Source organism: Berghia stephanieae, chromosome 9 (assembly GCF_034508935.2).
Source record: "Berghia stephanieae isolate SIO BIC M18660-M18661 chromosome 9, UCSD_Bste_1.3, whole genome shotgun sequence".
Classification (NCBI taxonomy): Eukaryota; Metazoa; Mollusca; class Gastropoda; order Nudibranchia; family Aeolidiidae; genus Berghia; species Berghia stephanieae.
In genome coordinates, this window is record NC_088368.1 from 21385701 (window position 1) to 21406600 (window position 20900).

General features: G+C 36.5%; 1 protein-coding gene across 2 annotated transcripts in view; it reads left to right on the plus strand.

Annotated features, from left to right (window-relative positions):
* LOC144979847 (contactin-3-like) overlaps nucleotides 1–20900 on the plus strand; it is a 113069-nt gene that overhangs the window by 9409 nt on the left and 82760 nt on the right. For both annotated transcript variants that reach the window (XR_013646783.1, XM_078927053.1), the window contains exons 2-3: nucleotides 15539–16372; nucleotides 18666–18959. Coding sequence is in view for 1 of the 2 variants with exons in the window: in XM_078927053.1 (XP_078783179.1) it covers nucleotides 16216–16372; nucleotides 18666–18959 (451 nt within the window). In the remaining variant the exon portion in view is untranslated. The remainder of the gene's footprint in view (nucleotides 1–15538; nucleotides 16373–18665; nucleotides 18960–20900) is intronic.

A 20900-nucleotide genomic window follows, 5' to 3' on the forward strand; every position in this document is an offset into this window, starting at 1 on the left:
TGCCTCCATCGTAATACAATATAATTCAGGAGGAATGGGAATCGTACACGCAAATTTCCTCGTCTGCCTTACAATGCCAAACGCATTTTCCCCCATTTTGGCCAGATTTTATTCTTCTTCTTCTCAAAATATAAATGAAATAAGGAGACAACCCTCAACTTTTTAAATCTTCTTAAATATATAAGACTTTGTAAGAACTTTCAGGGTTTAAGAAATTTTGATAAGTTGGGCGGCATCTCAATTATCTATCTATTAACATAAATTAGAATTTTATTTTAAAATTGGCCAAAAATGAAAATTAATAAGACATTATGCGGGGGTAAGTTGTAAGGTAGTATTGATCTTATGGGCAGATCGCTGGGCACGATGTAGGGTAGATCAATACGGTCGCCATTATCATCATCTCCAGGTGCCTTGAGTTTGTGGGAAAGGAAGGAGAGTTCTTTGCTTGATACGGGAGTGGGACATGATTGGTTCACGCATGCGTACACACGGTGTCTCTCGGAACACGATGTTTACTTATTGCAAAATAAATACACAAGTAAATAAATAGATATATAATATAAATGTGTACATGAGTCGATAGAGAGATAAATACACAGTTAAATAAATACATTAAAAGATTCATATAAATACATACATAGATACAATACATTAAAAATAATAATAAGATATTAACTAACTGAATAAATCAGTAAATAAATGAACAAATGATATGAAAACATAGTTATCGAAAATACCCGTGAACTCCTAAAAAGAAAACTAAAAGAGTTGGCTCATGCAGGATGTTTGTAGCCATCGTTATGTTATAGCCTGACACTGAAATCCAAAAGGACTGGTAGTTTGACGTCATTATTTGACTTTTTTGCACCTCCTAGTAAGTTGTCGTTAGTAGAGCTCATGGAAACAAGTTATTTCATTGGTTGAACTATTGAATACAACTCACGATTTGTTTTCTTTTGTGGCAAAAGACTGGTATTTTGACGTCATTTTTTGGTCAGTGTCAGGCCATAACTTTACGAAGGCCGCAGGATGTTTGAGTAGAATATTTCGATTACTGTGTCATTGTTGACAATTCTGCCGTTAGTCTGGAAAAGCCCATGTTGAAAAATTTGGCCAGAAAACTCGTTCTTCAAATATCGATCGATGTAAATGACCCTCATCTTGGCAAAAACTCGCGAAGTCCCAGGTTTGAGAGTTTTGCCAAGATGAGGGCCATTTAAGTCGATCGATATTTGAAGGACGAGTTTTCTGGCCAAATTTTTAAATATGTTTTTTTTTCCAAATTACGGCAGAACTGTCGTGTTTGCATCCCCTATCATTCATTAATTATTCAGCACCCATAGATAGCACGCGAAATCTAGCTGCCGACGTTTTCTTCGTCTAATCTTGGCTGTGTCGTGTGTATCAGTTTACCTCTATGTGAATTGGATTCAGTAGTGTGATGTCACGCCGCCCGGCAACGGCGGCCATCTTGGTTCTAAACAAAGAAAATCATTACTTTTTATTCTTCAAGCTGGCTAAAACCTTTCATATGTCTTGTGATCAGAATGTATAAAAGTCAAAACAAGATCATATTTATAATGTTTCTCTCCTCTGGATACACTTTTATGCTCGTCGGAGAAATATTTCATAAGGGCGTCCGCCATTGTTCCGATAGTTTAGAGCCAGTGTTACCATGAGTCATTAGGAAGGAAGTGACGTTACGACTATTGAATCCTATTGTGATCATCAAGATACATAATTGACTTTTCTTGCATTAGGCGAATTCAGCGTTTGTATTTGTTTTTTGTTGTTGTTTTTTTATAAATACCCTATAGATATTATGCACTTGGTTAAGAAGTTCACAACATTGCCATCCGGAAGGAAAACTGGCCAACACACAAAACTGTGTGTAACCTTGAGGGATTTTGGTCTGATTAATACAGTTTCGTGAGAAGTACTTCTTTAACGCGGATGGCAAAAAACAATAACAAAGACATGAGTGACGTCTATTCGAACTTTCTATAGCATAATGCCGTGTCTTTTAAAGTAAAACGGATCGCAATTATAATATTATTAAGTAAACGTGAGTCTTTTTCATGTATCTATAGATAGTTCGAAGATGACGTCACTCAGGCCTTTGTTATTTTTTGCCATCCACGTTTATGAGTAATGATCACTGAACTGTATTAACCTGACTATAAACGTTTATGGATACACACAGTTTTGTCTTGTTTGTCCTTTATACTTCCGAGTGTAAGAGAGTAAGTAAGCTGATGCAATAAATTTACGCAGGAGTTTTGATTAAAACATGATCATAAAACACGGTAAATATTAGAAAGAACCATGGGGGTAGCTGCAGGAGATTGCATTTATGCTCGGTTGTGTCCACAAAACACGGTCGTCGCAACTCAGGGGATACGTATAGATAGTATGCGCTTGTCTAAGAAGTTCACAACATTGTCATCCGGAAGTATAACTGGCCAACACACACAACTGTGTGTAACCATGAACGTTTATAGTCTGGTTAATACAGTTTAGTGAGAACTACTCATAAACGCGGATGGCAAAAAACAATAACAAAGACCTGAATGACGTCATCTTCGAACTATCTATAAAACTTAGGGGATACGTAAAAAAAAACTCAGCGGATATCACTAACAGATTGATGCTATTTTTGGTTGTTATACATAAAATGCGTCATTTATCAAAGTACTTTCTATGTCAAAAGAGGCAGTGTTTGATAATAATATTCGAGAAAATTCTTGTTGTTTTTTATATACAAGTTGTGTCATATTCATTATTACTTGAAAGAGGCAGGTTTTGAATATTAATTTAGGATGTCAAAAGTCAGTAGGAGTGGCCAAAAAGAATTGTGGGATAGTTTCCGATAGGGTTCAAAACAGAGTGTTTCTATTCTACATGTCATTCTTTTATGCTATTCATTTCGACTATGAGCTGCACATGTTAACTTTTGTGCTCAACATCATTGATTGAATTTTATGGACTTTTAAAATATTCAACGCATATTGAAAATGGTTACATAGGCAAAATGACTTTACTTTTGGATTGATTTTACGGATTTGGAATTTATGAAACTGATTGAATTATGACCATGCTATTTGATTTGGATTTGGAATTTATCACAACAAATAAAGCAGTAAGAAATGAAAATTGGAACCTGGACTTTTATTTGAATGTCTTGATGTTGTCATTCAATTATCATCATAGGCCCTTGAACTCTTTCGTCATTATTAAGATCTACAACACAATGCAAAGGAATAATATTACCGTCTATAAAAAAAAATAATCACTATACGATCACAAGCCATTACATATGTGTGCGACTACGCTACACCGAGCTTCTGCGCATACTATCTATACCAAATCTTCTCTGTCCGTTTAGAACAAGGGAGTGTTTATTTTATTCTCACAATGCTCATGCACCGTTGGCTGGAAAGGCAATAAAATTGTTATTATTTGATTAGCAAGTTGCTGAAAACTTTGCTGCAGAACAGCTAGCAACACATTGTGAATAATATGAAGTAGAAATAAACCAAATCATATTTCTAATTAGTTTGTTCTTAGCCCTATCAGAATTCTAAGTTAACAAATCTTTGTCACTGGGTGGTTAGCCCTAGCAGAATTCTAAGTTAACAAATCTTTGTCACTGGGTGAGGATCCTGACCTCCAGTGGGCAATCACTCAGACATGCTGTGTCTTCTATCCCCCCATACCCATAGATAACACAGTAGTCTGTGCCCATACCCGTTTTCCATTTGTTTCCTGTCATTGTCTTGGAATTAGATTACTTAGTTTTCTCCTGATCCTTGCCGGAGTTCCTTGGCTGGGAGGGAAACAGTCGAATGTATATTTATAGTTTTGGGAGATGATATTTTTTTCCTTGTAAATCATCTCTCTGTTATGCATTGTATTATGTTTAGTTTTATCATCATCATCATCATGTTATATTATATGATCGGTAAACATTTGAGTGTATTCCTCTTAGTTGAGACCTGTGCTTGTGTCTGGATGAGACTTTTAGGTGATCCCAAACTAAGTACTTTGACGGTGTGCTCTTGGAATCTACATCTGTCCCCTATTTGAACCAATTCCCCTTTGTCTCACCTTTTCTTTTGTGCTTTAATTATAATTCTAGAACTTTTTACTCTCCCATTTTTTTCCTTTTTACTGGCGCTGATATGACCTAAATGTGTTGCAAGCGCCGTAAAACCCTTAAAAACAAAAAACAAAACAAACAAATCTTTGTCATGTCAATCCATCTTAGAATTTAAATTTAAAGCTCTTACTGAACATACTTACTTACTTAGGCCGCCCCTTGGGGCACCCAACATGAGCCACAAGTCTTCGCCATTCTGTCATGTCCTCCATAAGCGTACGCAGCTCCCCGGTGTTGTCCATTCCTGTGTCATCTCGCAGACAGTCTGCTAAACATGTGTCCCGGATTATAATGTGTTACATGTTCGTATGTATCCTTGTGTGACGCTCACAGCGTGTCAAATCATTCTTCAAATCTTTACTCAATGAGTCACTTTATTTGATTGTACATGCTTGCAATTTTTAGGACGAGTAATTTGCATATCTTTTGCATATTTCACTCTTTTTTTTTTTTTGCATTATCTACATATTCATCTAATCTTGATGCATTTATTTTTCACTTTTAAAATGAATAAAATCGGAGGGCCAGGCAGATGTCTCACCACTCTACGGTTGGAATGATATTCATTTGTTGTCTATATTATTATTATTATTATTTTTATTATTATTATTATTATTATTATTATTATTATTATTATTATTATTATTATTATTATTATTATTATTATTATTATTATTATTATTATTATTACTATTATTATTATTATTATTATTATTATTATTATTATTATTATTATTATTATTATTATTATTATTCATTTGTTGTCTATATATTATTATTATTATTATTATTATTATTATTATTATTATTATTATTATTATTATTATTATTATTATTATTATTATAATTATTGTTATTGTTGTTGTTGTTGTTATTATTATTATTATTTTTTATTTTCCTCCTCCTCCTCCTTTTTCTCTGTTGATGAATATCTCGTTCGAGCCATTTATGGCTATTTTAAGAGTGCTAGTCGAAAAAAAAAATTGAAATGAAATTTGGGTTCAAAGAGACCTTATGGGAGCAACTCGGATCGCATTGAGCCTGTTCATTCTATGGAAAATGCGCTATATGAATGAGAATATTTATTTTTGATATTGATACTTTAACCACCCGATAGCCACATGAAACGTACCGACGCGACGCACAAAATGATGTGTAACCTTTTTAACGTTTATAGATAGTATGCGCTTGGCTAAGAAACTCATAACATTGCCATCCGGAAGTATAACGAACCAACACATAAAACTATGTGTAATCCAAGGACAACTATACTGAAAGGACAATCATATGCAACGCTAGTGGGGGCCAACAAAAAATAGAGAAAACTTACACCAAAATAACAGCAGGGGCATTATTATATGGCAAGATCTACCTCTTTAGAGAGTGATTGTGAATTCTGGGTCCAAAAAAATATTTTATGATTATTATTATCAGCAGTGAATAAGAGTAGCCAAGAAACGGAAAGGATGAGTAGTTAGACATTCTAAAAACTGACCTTATAGTGATTGATTCAGGATGATTTCTTTAGAAGCTTGATTAATGAATGTACATGTAAAATGATGATTAAGATGAAGGTGAACAATTAGATGAAGGGGAAAGGAGATGTGAAATATCAACAAAGGGAGGTAATCTGCGGAGGATGATCTCAAGAAAAAGATGAATACCAAAATATCTACTAAGGGATACAATAGTCGGATTTTTGATAAGGGGCGCACCTTTGTCTTCTTTTTCTCAGCTGTTCACAATGTACAGCTGCAAAATTTGTATGAACCTCTGGATCATTTTGTCCTTGTAAAATATATTTTTTCACGAATTTTAAAACAATAGGAAAGAATTTCACTTATTACAGCTATATTAAAATCGATAACTAGTAAGTATTGGAATCTAAATATGATTATAGTGTCAAAAATATGATTTTCCGCTTATCCATTTTGAAAGAATTTGTTAAAATGGAATGTTCGGTTAATTGAAACTTAAATGATGTTCGTACAGAATCCGAATATGAAGGAACGACAGACTTGTTTACATTTTATAACAAGCAATATACGTTATTGATGAATACAAATGAAAGTGAACATTACGTGCTTCCAACATTATTTTGATTTCAATTTTTTGAGAAATAGCTTGTTCTTTATGCCAAAGAGGATTACCTAAATTTAATGTAGACCAGTGAAAAGTAGAAATTCATCAATTTATGATACAATGTTTCCACAAATATGTGCTTGTGTTCAACAACAATAACACTTATAGGTCTAAAAGAAAACTTAAAATGCTGTGTGAAACGTTCATGCATAGATACAATTTTTCAAAGTTAAATATAAACGTTCATTGTTAATTTGACAATTTTGAGTATTTAATCACTAGTTCAAATGAGTTAAAGCTAGAGATTCATATCAGTCTTCGGTAATTTTGACGTGATGTAAATAAAAAGCAATACATTGCAAAGTCAAAATGGGATGCAAACTACATTAGTTGGTACTTTATAACAGTTAATGTGTGTTGCTTTTATTCGGAAAATAGTATGATATGAACTCATAACCACTAGCCGGAACTACCGTGTCACAAGATTATTTTGAAAAACGATGAATTCATCTTACTTTGTGGTGCGAAAATCTTTACATTTTTAGCAGAGTAGAATCTCTAATTTTATGACAGGGGTTTTAAAGTAGATTTTTATAGGTCGTGAAGAAGAAATCTTTTTTGTGATATGGCATCACAATACGGGCCAAAATGTTTATTCAGTTAATAGAAATACAACACTGGGAAAATTCCAGAAGATCTCTGTAACTCTATTTTCATAGCAATACCAAAGAAAGCAGGTGCAGTCAGATGCGAAAATTTTAGAACTATAAGTTTAATAAGCCACATCAACAACATACTGTTGCGTATAATTATCAACAGGCTAAGGAATAAGATTAACCCCGAAATCGCAGAAGAACAATATGGATTCCAACCTGACAGAGGGACAAGGAACGCAATATACCTCCTCCGTGTTTTAAGTGAAAGAGCTATACAGGTTCAGACCCCACTATTCCTCTGTTTTGTCGACTACAAAAAAGCTTTTGATAGAGTACGCCACGAAGAAATACTAAAACAACTGCACTCCATTGGCGCTGATGAGAAAGACCTCAGACTCATGCAAACATTATACTACACCCAGCAGGCATCTATCAAAATCGGAAACTCTACAGGAAATTCCATTCCTATTAAGAAAGGAGTCCGTCAGGGGTGTGTTGCCTCACCAGATCTGTTTAATCTATACCAAGAAACAATCATGAGGGGCATAACTAATATGGAGGGAATAAAAGTAGGAGGTCACAACATAAATAATATAAGATACGCAGACGATACGGTACTCATTGCAACATCAGAAATCCAACTTCAAAAGATTGTTGACAAAGTGGTAGTAGATAGTGAAGCCAAGGGAATGGAAGTGAATATCACCAAAACGGAATGCATGGTAATACAGAAAACCCCGAAAACAACAACACCTGCAATATAACGATTCACGGCGAGCAACTTACCAACGTAGAAAGTTTTAAATACCTAGGTTCAATAGTGACAACAGATGGAAGATGTAACCGAGACATACGAGCAAGAATAACTCAAGCCAAACAGGCCTTCATGGACCTGGGAAACATTTTGAAAAACAAACAGATGTCGTTCGGGATTAGATTCCGAGTCTTGAAGTGCTACGTGTGGCCAATCTTGTTATACGGATGCGAAAGCTGGACTACAAATGCAGAAACACAAAAGAACATTGAAGCTTTTGAAATGTGGTGCTTGAGAAGGATGCAGAGAATATCGTATACTGCACACAAAACGAACGAAGAAGTGCTAAAACAAACATACCAACAAAGGAAACTAATGCCCTTAATAGCGGATCGACAACTATCCTTTTTCGGACACATAGTAAGGAAAGATAAAAATGAATACCTGGCAAGTTGGGAAAAATACCTGGTAAACGCGCCCGGGGGAGACAAAGAAAAACACTCATAGACCAACTGAAGGGCTTCACCAACCTAACAATCTAAGAGCTGTTTGAAAAAGCAAGAGACAGGGAGGAATGGAGAGAGATAATTCATGCAGTATCCGAAGCCTGGACCAGGCATGGAACCTAGAAGAAGAAGAAGAAGAAATTGATTCGGAGGTTGACACATAGTTTTACAACTTTTGATAGAAGGACATCTGAGAAAAACTAGAAAAACATGCGCCATTCATAAAAAAATTGACTACTATACATTCCTTACAGTCAATGAGTAGCATTAGAATCAGATCCATAGTTCCCTTCCATGTAGTCAAGAGTTAATTAATAGAGTTACTTCTCAGATCATTGAGACAAAACTATATATTCAGACTACTAGTACAATCCTTTCAGTCAATGGATCCATAATTCCCTCCCATAGTCACAGAGATAATTTGAGTGATTGAGTTGGGTGAGTGTAACTGTTGTAACAGTAACATCTCAGACTCAGATCATTTTGATCAATGAGGCAAAACTATATATTCAGAGTACTAGTCCCATACCATTGACAGTCATGTCAGCAACACCAGATCCATGTAATGGGCATAACTATATATTCAGAGTCCAAGTTCCATCATATATGGTAATATCAGACCCACTAACTATTCTAGTCTAGCTATCTAGCAATAGCAATGACTACTATCTATCTAGCAACTGTTGTTAGTATTGTTAGTGCTATTAGATAGTAGTAGAAAGTACTGTTCAAGTTCAAGTTGTGAAGTTGACGTGACGAGCAAAGGGCCCTCTAGACTAATACAATAAAGTCAATATTTATCAGTTAACCATATAGAAAAAAAAAGATATGAATATAAAGCCACAAGCCATAATAAAATAAGAAACAAATCCGAATCAGGATGTCAGTCTGATCACCATATCTGAATCTGTGCGACTCGACAGAGCAAGCACGACAACGGGTTTATCTATCGTCTGCAGGAACTACAGCCAGATGCTAATTCTAAACATTTCTTAAATAATAATTATTACGCAATTATTATTGGTACTTACCACTTTTCAAAGATTCTGGTTCGATAAATTAGCCATAGATCTTTCTAGTTATTAAAAGCAATTGAAAGCAGATTCGTACTTTCGATTTTTAAAAATGAAAACAAACCCAATCACTCAATTTGTAAGAGGGCGTCATAAAAAATAGTTCATAATTTCTAGTAAAATTGTTGATAGTTCACTACTTTTTATATATTTTCATATCATTCAAGATATAAGAAATATTATTTAAAACTTATGGTCGCCAATTAACCAATTTCTTGTAAAGTACCGAAATTATAAGAACAGAATCAATTATTGCGCATTCAAGGAAATTGTACCAAGGCAGAAAAGTAGTAGTTTTGCTTGAAATCGTTATCCAACCAATGGCCCCCACTAGCGGGGGCTGAAGATTCCACATGCCAATCCTTTCAGTATAGTAATCCTTGGTGTAATCATAAACGTGTGTAGTCCTGTTAATAAAGTTTAGTGAGAATCACTCACAAACGCGGATGGCAAAAAACAATAACAAAGGCTTGAGTGACGTCATCTTCGTTCTATCTATAGTCTGATAGTTAGAATTTAGTGAGAACTAATCAGCCAATGGGCATGAATGATCTATATTAACTTTCCATGTGCTGGAGGTCATTGGTCACATGGCAAAATGTGCTCAAAGTGACCTTTATAGTGAAAAGTGTTCACAGAATTTGAACTATCTAACATTACGATTGGTCATTGTGTTCAGCTTGACACATGTGTATGTTTACAACTTTCATAAACAAAACGGCGTGTCTACATTTATTGAGAAATATCCAATCTTTGGGCAGCATCAAATCACGTGACTGATGACTAGGTTGGACGAAAACATGAATATAGATCGCTCCCATTGACTGTATCAAAGCAAAAAACTAAGAGCTCTGTGACGTCCCGTCTCATCTCGTAGTCATCGTTATGTAATAGCCTGATACTAAAATCCAAAAGGACTGGCAGTTTGACGTCATTTTTTTTTTTTTTCACCGCCTAGTGAGTTGTCGTTAGTAGAGCTCACGGAAACAAGTTATTTCATTGGTTGAACTATTGAATTTAACTCACAATTCGTTTTCTTTTGCAGCAAAAGACTGGCATTTTGAAGTTATTTTTTGGTCAGTGTCAGGCCATAACTTTACGAAGGCCACGGTTCAGACCTGCTTGTACACACTACGAAAAAGTCGTAGAAATACGAATTTTTGGCTCCAGCTACAGAACTGCTTTCGCATCTTTGACTCAATAAATCTTGTTGAAAAGGAAAGTTTAGTTCCTCAGAACCTATATTCAGGTCTTTGGAGCATTTTTTGGATCATGCTGAGAGCAAATTATTATTTATTTCTAAGTCTACTTAAAGTAAATGTTTCTTTTTTTTTCCCTTGGAAAATACGACTTTTTTGACATTTCAAGTCGGCAGCTTTGCGTGTTTTGTTCCCTTTTTAACTCACTTAATCCTAGAGATTTTTGCTGCTTTTCAAAATTGGAAAAAATGTATTTAAAATTAGCATGTAGGATAGATAGTTTTATTCAGCTGTCATTAACATGCAAAAACTAAAAAAACATTAGCTTTGATACTACGCCTATAATTTGTCTCAGAAAAAAAATGTAATAAATAGGCATGGGGTAAAACAAACCTGGATAAACTACGGATATAGTCGGTGTTAGGGTTGAGTGAGTTAATCAATCGTTAGTGTCTGCACGTGTGTGTGTGTGTGTGTGTGTGTGTTTGTGTGTGTATGTATGTGCGCGTGTGTGTAAGTATGTTTGGATTTGGTTCATCGACCCAGTTACTCTCGATTTATTGATTTCACCGGAATACCTTGGTAGTTAAAAGTTTGTGTTAAGGGGAATTCCCCCCTCCCCTCCCCCGTCCCCCTGCCCATCATTACGTCTGTTCCATCCACATCCTTTATTTTAGGTTACGGTCGCTCGTCGCCCATTGTTGTTGTATGACATCATAGCAGTGACTACAATGCATCATAGACATCCTTCTCGACTCGTGACGCGTCGCCTCAATTCGGTATCATGTCCGAGTGAATCCGTGGCCTTCGTAAAGTTATGGCCTGACACCGTGGCCTTCGTAAAGTTATGGCCTGACACCGTGGCCTTCGTAAAGTTATGGCCTGACACCGTGGCCTTCGTAAAGTTATGGCCTGACACCGTGGCCTTCGTAAAGTTATGGCCTGACACCGTGGCCTTCGTAAAGTTATGGCCTGATACTGACCAAAAAATGACGTCAAAACGCCAGTCTTTTTCCACAAAAGAAAACAAATCGTGAGTTGTATTCAATAGTTCAACCAATGAAATAACTTGTTTCCATGAGCTCTACTAACGACAACTCACTAGGTGGTGCAAAAACCAAATAATGACGTCAAACTGCCAGTCCTTTTTTATTTCAGTATCAGGCTATAACATAACGATGGCTACGCTGACACTGACTAAAAAATGACGTCAAAATGCCAGTCTTTTGCTACAAAAGAAAACAAATCGTGAGTTGTATTCAATAGTTCAACCAATGGAATAACTTGTTTCCATGAGCTCTACTAACGACAACTCACTATGCTGTGCAAAAACCAAATAATGACGTCAAACTGCCAGTCCTTTTGGATTTCAGTGTCAGGCTATAGATAGTATGCGCTTGGCTAAGAAGCTCATAACATTGCCATCCGGAAGTATTACGGACCAACACACAAAACTGTGTGTAACCATGATCGTTTATGGTCTGGTCAATACAGTTTAGTGAGAAGTACTCATAAACGCGGATGGCAAAAAACAATAACAAAGGCATGAGTGACGTCATCTTCGAACTATCAATAGATAGTTCGAAGTTGACGTCACTCAGGTCTTTGTTGTTGTTTTTTGCCATCCGCGTTTATGAGTACTTCTCACTAATCAGTAACAACCAGACTATAAACGTTCTTGGTTACACACAGTTCTGTGTGTTGGTCCGTTATACTTCCGGATGGCAATGTTATGAGCTTCTTTGCTCAATTTGCTCAATTGGACAACATGGGTGATTCATGTTGACATTAGACATCTTGTTTGATGAATTACCAATATTCCTTCGTGGGGTGCCTAGGCGACGATATCTTATGATGTCCTGGTGGAAGGGCATAATTGTATTTTTATAAATTTTATTTTAAGTCGGTGAAAGTTTATGGTCAAAACAAAACAAACAGATTACAAGCCAATGTGATACGAAGCTGTTAGAAGCTGTGGACTGTAAAAAGTAATGGGCACAAATGAATATAACAGCTTTGAAAAAGAACAAAATACCGATCGCGGAATCTTTCGAGCTCAAAACCCTTCCTCAGACAATAACAAAAACAGTTTTTAAAAAAACAAAACAAAACATTAATACATCACTTAAAATTCAGAAGGCAGAAAAGTATAGATAGTTCGAAGATGACGTCACTCAGGCCTTTGTTATTGTTTTTGCCATCCGCGTTTGTGAGTTGTTCTCACTGAACTGTATTAACCAGACTATAAAAGTTCATGGTTACACAGAGTTTGTGTGTTGGTCCGTTATACCGGATGGCAATGTTGTGAACTCCTTGGCCAAGCGCATACTATCTATATTTGGCACGGCTTGTCGAATGTTACGATTTCGGATCCAGACATATTATTATGTAATACCGTTTTGAGGTCATGAGTCACAGAATTTACATTTACCCTACCTGTCATCGGTCCCTTTCACCTGGATATTGGTGTCAGGGCGCGGGTTGATTCCGACAGATCGATGAGATCAGTGGAGGCGATGATGTATTATTGATCATACGACAGCCAGCATCATCATCGGGGTATTTCGAGGGACTTTCCCCTCCTTGTCAAAGGCCTCTTCTATTTTTTATTATTTTTTTTGGGTGAGGTGGGGGGGGGGGGGGGGGGCGGTTTTGGACAAGCTGCTTAAACTTAAAGTCAACACTCGTGTTTGTAGCTACACTGCCGTACTATGAAAAAAACAGACTACACGTATATAAGATTTTAGCCAGAAAACTCAAATCTCGACCGATCATCTTGTTATAAATTCTCAAACCTGGGACTTCACGGTTGAGAGTGTTTTTTTTTTTTTTGACAAGACGAGGGTCAATTTTAATCGATCGATATTTGATGGATGAGTTTTCTGGTGACAATTTTAAATATGTTTTTGTTGTTGTTTGTTTTATTTTTGTGTGTTTTTTGTTTTGTTTGTTTGAGAGTATCTACGCCAGTATAGTAGAGCGTACAGTAGTAGACTTCATAAACTAGTGGCCTGATACCAACCCCAAAAATAATGTTATAAAAGAAGACGGAAGATTACGGGAAAAATAATCTTAATGGGAGCGATCTATAGATAGTATGCAGATGACGTCACTCAGGCCTTTGTTATTGTTTTTGCCATCCGCGTTTGTGAGTTGTTCTCACTAAACTGTATTAACCGGACTATAAAAGTACATGGTTACACAGAGTTTGTGTGTTCGTCCGTTATACTTCCGGATGGCAATGTTGTGAGCGCCTTGGCCAAGCGCATTCTATCTATATTCATGTTTTCGTCCAACCAAGTCATCAATCACATGATTTGTTTTTGTGCAACGATTGGACATTTCTGAACGTATCTAAACACGCGGCTTTGTTTATGAAAGTTGTAAACATACCCATGAGTCATGATGAGCAAAATGACCAATTGTAACGTTGGATATTTCTCAAACTGTGAACACTTTTCACTATGTGGGGTCATTTTGAGCACTCTTTGCAATTTGACCAATGACCTCGAGCACATGGAAATGTAATATAGATAGAATGCGCTTGGCCAAGGAGTTCACAACATTGCCATCCGGAAGTCCAACCGACCAACACACAAACTCTGTGTAACCATGAACTTTTATAGTCTGGTTAATACAGTTTAGTGAGAACAACTCACAAACGCGGATGGCAAAAACAATAACAAAGGAATGAGTGACGTCATCTGCATACTATCTATAGCCTGACCCGAGAATCCACCAGCACTTATAGATAGAATGCGCTTGGCCAAGGAGTTCACAACATTGCCATCCGGAAGTATAATGGACCAACACACAAACTCTGTGTAACCATGAACTTTTATAGTCTGGTTAATACAGTTTAGTGAGAACAACTCACAAACGCGGATGGCAAAAACAATAACAAAGGCCTGAGTGACGTCATCTGCATACTATCTATAGATAGAATGCGCTTGGCCAAGGAGTTCACAACATTGCCACCCGGAAGTATAACGGACCAACACATAAACTCTGTGTAACCATGGTTAATACAGTTTAGTGAGAACAACTCACAAACGCGGATGGCAAAAACAATAACAAAGGCCTGAGTGACGTCATCTGCATACTATCTATAGTTTGACGTAATTTTTTAGGTTTTTGAACCGTCTAGTGAGTCGTTCTTTGTTATTATTTTTATACAACCATTTCGGCGATTAGTTCTCACTAAATTACATCAATCAGACTTTATTAACGTTCAAGGTTAACACGCATTTTTGTTGTTGCTACGTCATATCTTCCTGCGGATGTTGTGAATATTTTACCTGAACGCATGGCATCAATATAGGCTATCGGCTCGCACCAGGAGTGGATGAAAGAAACAATGATATCATTATACGTCTGAAGACAATGATATGTCTTGGAATATTGATCGCATGTTCTAACTTCTTTATTGTTTTTGTTGTTTTTACTCATGCGTCTCTGCTATCTCGTGCCAAATATCATTTCTCTGTCAAAGCGACTTCTGTCTTCCTTTGTAAACTTGGGAACTGGGATTTTTTCGGTGATTTCAGTGTTGGTACTTTTCTCTAATTTACCTTTAACCCTCTCCTTATCACCTATTGGAAAATCGTCACACTTGTTACGATGCCACCGTCTCTTTTCTCATCCAGATTTAATGTCTTTTTGCTATAGCTATAAAAACTTGACATTCTGTAATAGAGCCCATATTGGCGAACAATATTATGTTTAGAATGTTCTTTTTGCTTTTCTGTTTGAGTAAGATATGTCTGTTTTTGTGTTGGGTGGGTGTAAAGATTTGGGGAAAATTCTGAAAATGGCTGGTAAGGAGAGGGTTAACTGCCTTTAAAGTTAAGTACCCATTTCTTTCTGTGGATGATAAGCTCACTGAATGGTTTGACTAGTGGAGAACATAATACACCCGCTTCGAATCGGATTTGAGAAAATAAACAAAGAAATGAAGATCAATATAATGTTTATAATATGTATGTATTGTAATTGTTTTTTAGTTGTTGTTGTTGTTGATGTTGTTATTTATAAATCATTTAATTGTAATGGCTATCATTGTTATCCTCTGATTACTTATTGATTTCTTCTCCAATCTCTCACCAGATTTCGAAATCCCGGATAACAACGATAGAGAAGAGAGATACCATTCCAGACTTCACCTCGGGGCCGTTAACACACAACTCACCTTTCGCTTCTATGATTCTATCGTGTTACAATTACAAGGGACTTCGACCACTTATCTTCTCACGTTATAAAACATTACCTTTACGGTTTTGGTAAACGAAATAAACACATTGTAGAGATCATTGACCTCACTCACTCACTTCCCCGTGATTAAACATGCGTTCACTGTGCAAACACGGTGTGCAACACGCGTTAAAATTAAATCGTATTGATTGTCGGTGTGTTCAATAAGATTGGAAAGTCGTCTCACTCGATGTGACATTATGGATTCCAAGTAATAATTGTGAATATTAGTGACCATATTCACTACTTGGAGAAAATTATAAAGTGTACGTACGAACATAGAACAGTTTCCTTTATTTTTCGTTGTATTTTTTTTCCTCCTTTTAATCTGGAAGGAAGAGATGTCTTTCGAGGACAAGTGATATATTTTTTTTTATCAAAACGGGAATTAAAACATCGATAAAAAACAGAATGCGCTTCTTATGAAATAGTGTGAAGGAATTCTTCAAGGTCATGAAATCGTCATCGTCATCATTACTATTATTATCATCGTCGTTGTTGTCACCATTTTCAGCGTCGTCATCTATGCAAGAATGGTCTCCGTGTTTTGTACAACGAGACAGCAGCAGCAGCAGCTAGGCAAAAAGGTGTCCATATTTCCCCGGGACGATAAAGCCCTCATCGTATTGTGTCTAGTTTCCACACTAGGATGTATCGCCGGCTCACAGGGAACCAGTCTTGACACCATAGGTTTGTTTTGTGTCTTTGTCCCGCTTCTATGTCTATTCATTCAAACTGTGCTGATTTATTTTGATAGATCACAATATCAATCAGCTTCAATAGGCTTCAAAAGTCGTGACGTCACTTCCCGCATAATGACGCATCTTAGTCACTGGTTCTAAACTATCGAAACAAAGGCGGACGCCCTTATGAAAGTACTTCTCCGACGAGCATAAAAGTGTATTCAGATGAGAAAAACATTATAAATCTGATCATGTTTTGACTTTTACACATTCTGATCGCATGACATATGAAAAAGGTCTAGCCAGCATGAAGAATAAAAAGTACCGATTTTCTTTGTTTAAAACCAAGCTGCTCGTTGCTTGACGGACGTGACATCAGACTGTTGAATCCTATTCACTCATATCAAGTATATTTTGGATAAACGAACCCAATCAGAATTAAACTTATGCCCTGACATTCGATTTAAATTCCATGCATGCCAAAATTTCTTTACAGGAGATCGATTTTTTTTAAAATTGAGCTTTATATAGCGCAATATCCACTAAATGTGCTCAAAGCGCTTTACAAAGGGTCCCTGGTCAACAGCAACATTTAACATGTAGGACGGGACATGCCGCCTGTTAGACGATATTACACATTTTTCGGTCAAAGACAACGCTGTTAACGACCAGGTACTCTTTTTACACCTGAGTACGGTGAGAGAAAGAGAGTAAAGAGCCTTTTCCAAGGACTCAACAATGCGCCGAGCGCGAGGCTCGAACCCAGGACCTTCCGATCCGAAAGCGAGTGCCATACCACAAGACCACATAGCCGCACAAATTTTGAGACAAAAGAAATACACGTGGCTCAGCTGTACGGTCTTTGCTTCGTATCCGACAGGCACTGACTTCGAATACCCGCTACGGTGATTTGCCTTGATCATGTCACCTCGGCCGAGCTCAGTTTACGGCGCTGCACTGCGGCTGACACCTGGGTTATTCCAGTCTTCTCTTGGAATATACCATAGAGACAAATTTCCCCTATGGGATGAATAACGGGAATTTTAATTTATTATTCTATTCTTTTTAAAAAATTGGTTTGTTTACGACATATATATTATATATATATATTATATTATATATATTATGAATATATTATAACTATAATATATCCTCAGCGCGGCACTAATATATATATATATATATATATATATATATATATATATATATATATATATATATATATATATATATATATATACGTGTTCCAAAACATTTCATTTATATAGATAGTTCGAAGATGACGTTACTCAGGTCTTTGTTATTGTTTTTTGCCATCCCCGTTTATGACAAATGCTCACTGAACTGTATTAACCTGACTATAAACGTTCATGGATACACACAGTTTTGTGTGTTGGTCCGTTATACTTCCGGATGGCAATGTTATGAGCTTCTGAGCCAAGCGCATACTGTCTATAAATTGCTTGACCTGACGCCATCCAATGAGAATTGTGTATAGATAGTTCGAAGATGACGTCACTCAAGCCTTTGTTGTTATATTTTGCCATCCGCGTTTATGAGTAATGCTCACTGAACTGTTTTAACCAGACTATAAACGTTCATGGATACACACAGTTTTGTGTGTTGGTCCGCTATACTTCCGGATGGCAATGTTATGAGCTTCTTAGCCAAGCGCATACTATCTATATCATCGCAATGTGAAAACCCTCAAGTGTCTCTGGATCAAAAGAAAACAATAAATCTTGTATGGCGTTTTGATTTTTTTAAAATCATTGAAAAGAAAAAAAAAAAAAGAAAGATAACAGGTAACAAATTCATGATCACATTTTCAACACTTATGACAAGGCATTGCATCTTGTAACCATTCAAGCGAAAGAATAGTAGGTCATTTTAAAAACAAATCTATTTTCGTCCTTTTTCTGTCAATGTTATAGTTTTGTATCAGAACAAAATTTCGAGAATCTTTGTCAACAATACTACTTTTTTTTTTTTTTTTTGCTCCTCCTCCCCCCCCCCCCCCCCCCCTCAACTCTACCTCTTTTCATGGCAAGGCATTACATAAAATGCTGTAAATGTAGCAATGCCGAGCGTTTTAAGATATTCACATTAAATATGTTTTTAGAGTATCGTTTAAAGGTCAGTTATATATATATATCAATATATATATATATATATATATATATATATATATATATATATATATATATATAATTTTTATTTATAAAAAAATTTAATTAAACTTTCATTTTTTTTTTTAGAAAATCATAAATATGTGTTTTTATGCCATCACCAATCAACAGAATGGGTGAAAACACCCCAGCCAACAGCCCTGGTAAAGGGAGATGACTTGATATTAGCATGCGAGGTAAAAGTTTCAGACCAGAGTAGCTCCCCTTCCTCCTCATCTTCCAAATCATTGGTGTACTCCTGGAGCAAAGATGGGGCCGCCATTCCGGCAAAGGCCTCGATGTACTCCAACCATTCGTTGTTTGTGCCTCGGATTGGAGAGGAGGATCTTGGACAGTACACGTGTGCAGTTACACTTGACGGGTGGGATGGAGTGATACGTGCTTCTGCCAATGTCATTCGAGCTCGTAAGTATTTCTCTCTCTCTCTCTCTCTCTCTCTCTCTCTCTCTCTCTCTCTCTCTCTCTCTCTCTCTCTCTCTCTCTCTCTCTCTCTCTCTCTATCTATCTATCTATCTATCTCTCTCTCACTCTCTCTCATGTATCTCCCTCTCTCTCTCTGTCTCTGTCTTTATCTCTCTCTCTCTCTCTCTTTGTATCTCTCTCTCTCACTTTCTCTCTCTCTCTCTCTCTCACTTTCTCTCTCATGCTATCTCTCTTCTCTCTTTCTGTCTCTGTCTATATATATATATATATATATATATATATATATATATATATCATGTATCTCCATCTCCCCCTCTCTTCTCTCTTTCTGTCTCTCTCTTCTCTCTTTGTATCTCTCTCTCTTTCTTTCTCTCTCTCTCTCTCTCTCTCTCTCTCTCTCTCTCTCTCTTTCTCTCTGTTTCTCTCTTTAACTCTCACTTTGACCTTCTCTATCCCTTTCTTTCTCTCTCCATTTCCAATTGGGGAGAGGGTTGAGAGGGGGGGGGGGAGTTGTCATAGCTCATTTGATAAAGCGCTCAGCTCACAAGCAATGAAACTAATTTCAAACGAGAGCACAGTAGCTGGACCTGTTGTATATACAAGGTGGCAAACAATTGTTTCATGCTGCATAAATAATAGGGATAAACCCCTGCTCGTGGCCGGCCTTATAGCTCTGGAGGATTATAGGACTCTAGAATGTTTTAGAATCTCAGTTATAGAGTGACTTGGGTACATTAGAAACAAGTTCTAACGTCGAAGCAAAACACAGGACTGCAAGCTCCCATAGTGGGCAGGAAGGCACTTACTGTGTCTTCTATCCTCCTATATCTGTTTTCCAACTTGCTTTCTGTCTTTGTTTTGGAGTGAGATTACTGGGTTTTGTCCTGGCCCTGGCCGGATAACCTGGCTGGGAGGGAAACAGTCAAATGTTTAGTTATAGTTTTAGGAGATGATATTTTTTCCCTTGTAAATCATCTCTCTGTTATGCATTGTATTATGTTTCGTACACATATTATATGTGATTTGTAAACATTAGAGTGTATTCCTCTTAGTAGGGACCTGTACTTGTGTCTGGATGAGACTGTTTGGTGATCTCAAACTAAGTACTTTGATAGTGTGCTCTTGGAATCTACATCTGTTCCCTATTTGAACCAATTCCCCTTTTGTCTTCCCTATTCTAGGGTGCTTTAATTGTAATTCTATAACTTTTTACTTTCCCATTTTCTTCATTTTTACTGGCGCTGATATGATCTTAATGTGTTGCAAATGCCGTAAAACTCTTAAAAACACAAAACACACAGGACTGCAAGAATCTTTATATTAAACCCTTTAATTCCACCATATATTTTTTCAATTGAAAATAATTCTTAAAAAAAAAAGAAAGTATTTTTCACTTTTCCTGGTCATCTGCCTTGTTGACTTCACAACTTATTTATGTGAACAAAAAATCATCAAGCATTTCGATAGATAGTTCGAAGATGACGTCACTCAGGTTTTTGTTATAGTATTTTGCCATCCGCGTTTATAAGTAATGCTCACTGAACTGTATTAACCCGACTATAAACGTTCATGGATGCACACAGTTTTGTGTGTTGGTCCGTTATACTTCCGGATGGCAATGTTATGAGCTTCTCATCCAAGCGCATACAATCTATATTTATTGTCTGATGATGTTTTATTTTTTTCCCCATTTATTTAGCCAATTATAGTTCAACAAACATCAGGTGAATGCGTTTATTATAGATTCTGTCCCTTTTTCGTGTCAATCTCAGTGAACAATATGAAGTGGACTACACACATGTGAACGTGAACGCTATTTTTTTTACTGGGCTCGATGAGATGATTCTTACGAGTGAACAAAACTCCAAAAATCACACAGTTCATTGAAACAACAAGCCACAACAGAGATACCAGTCCTATGTG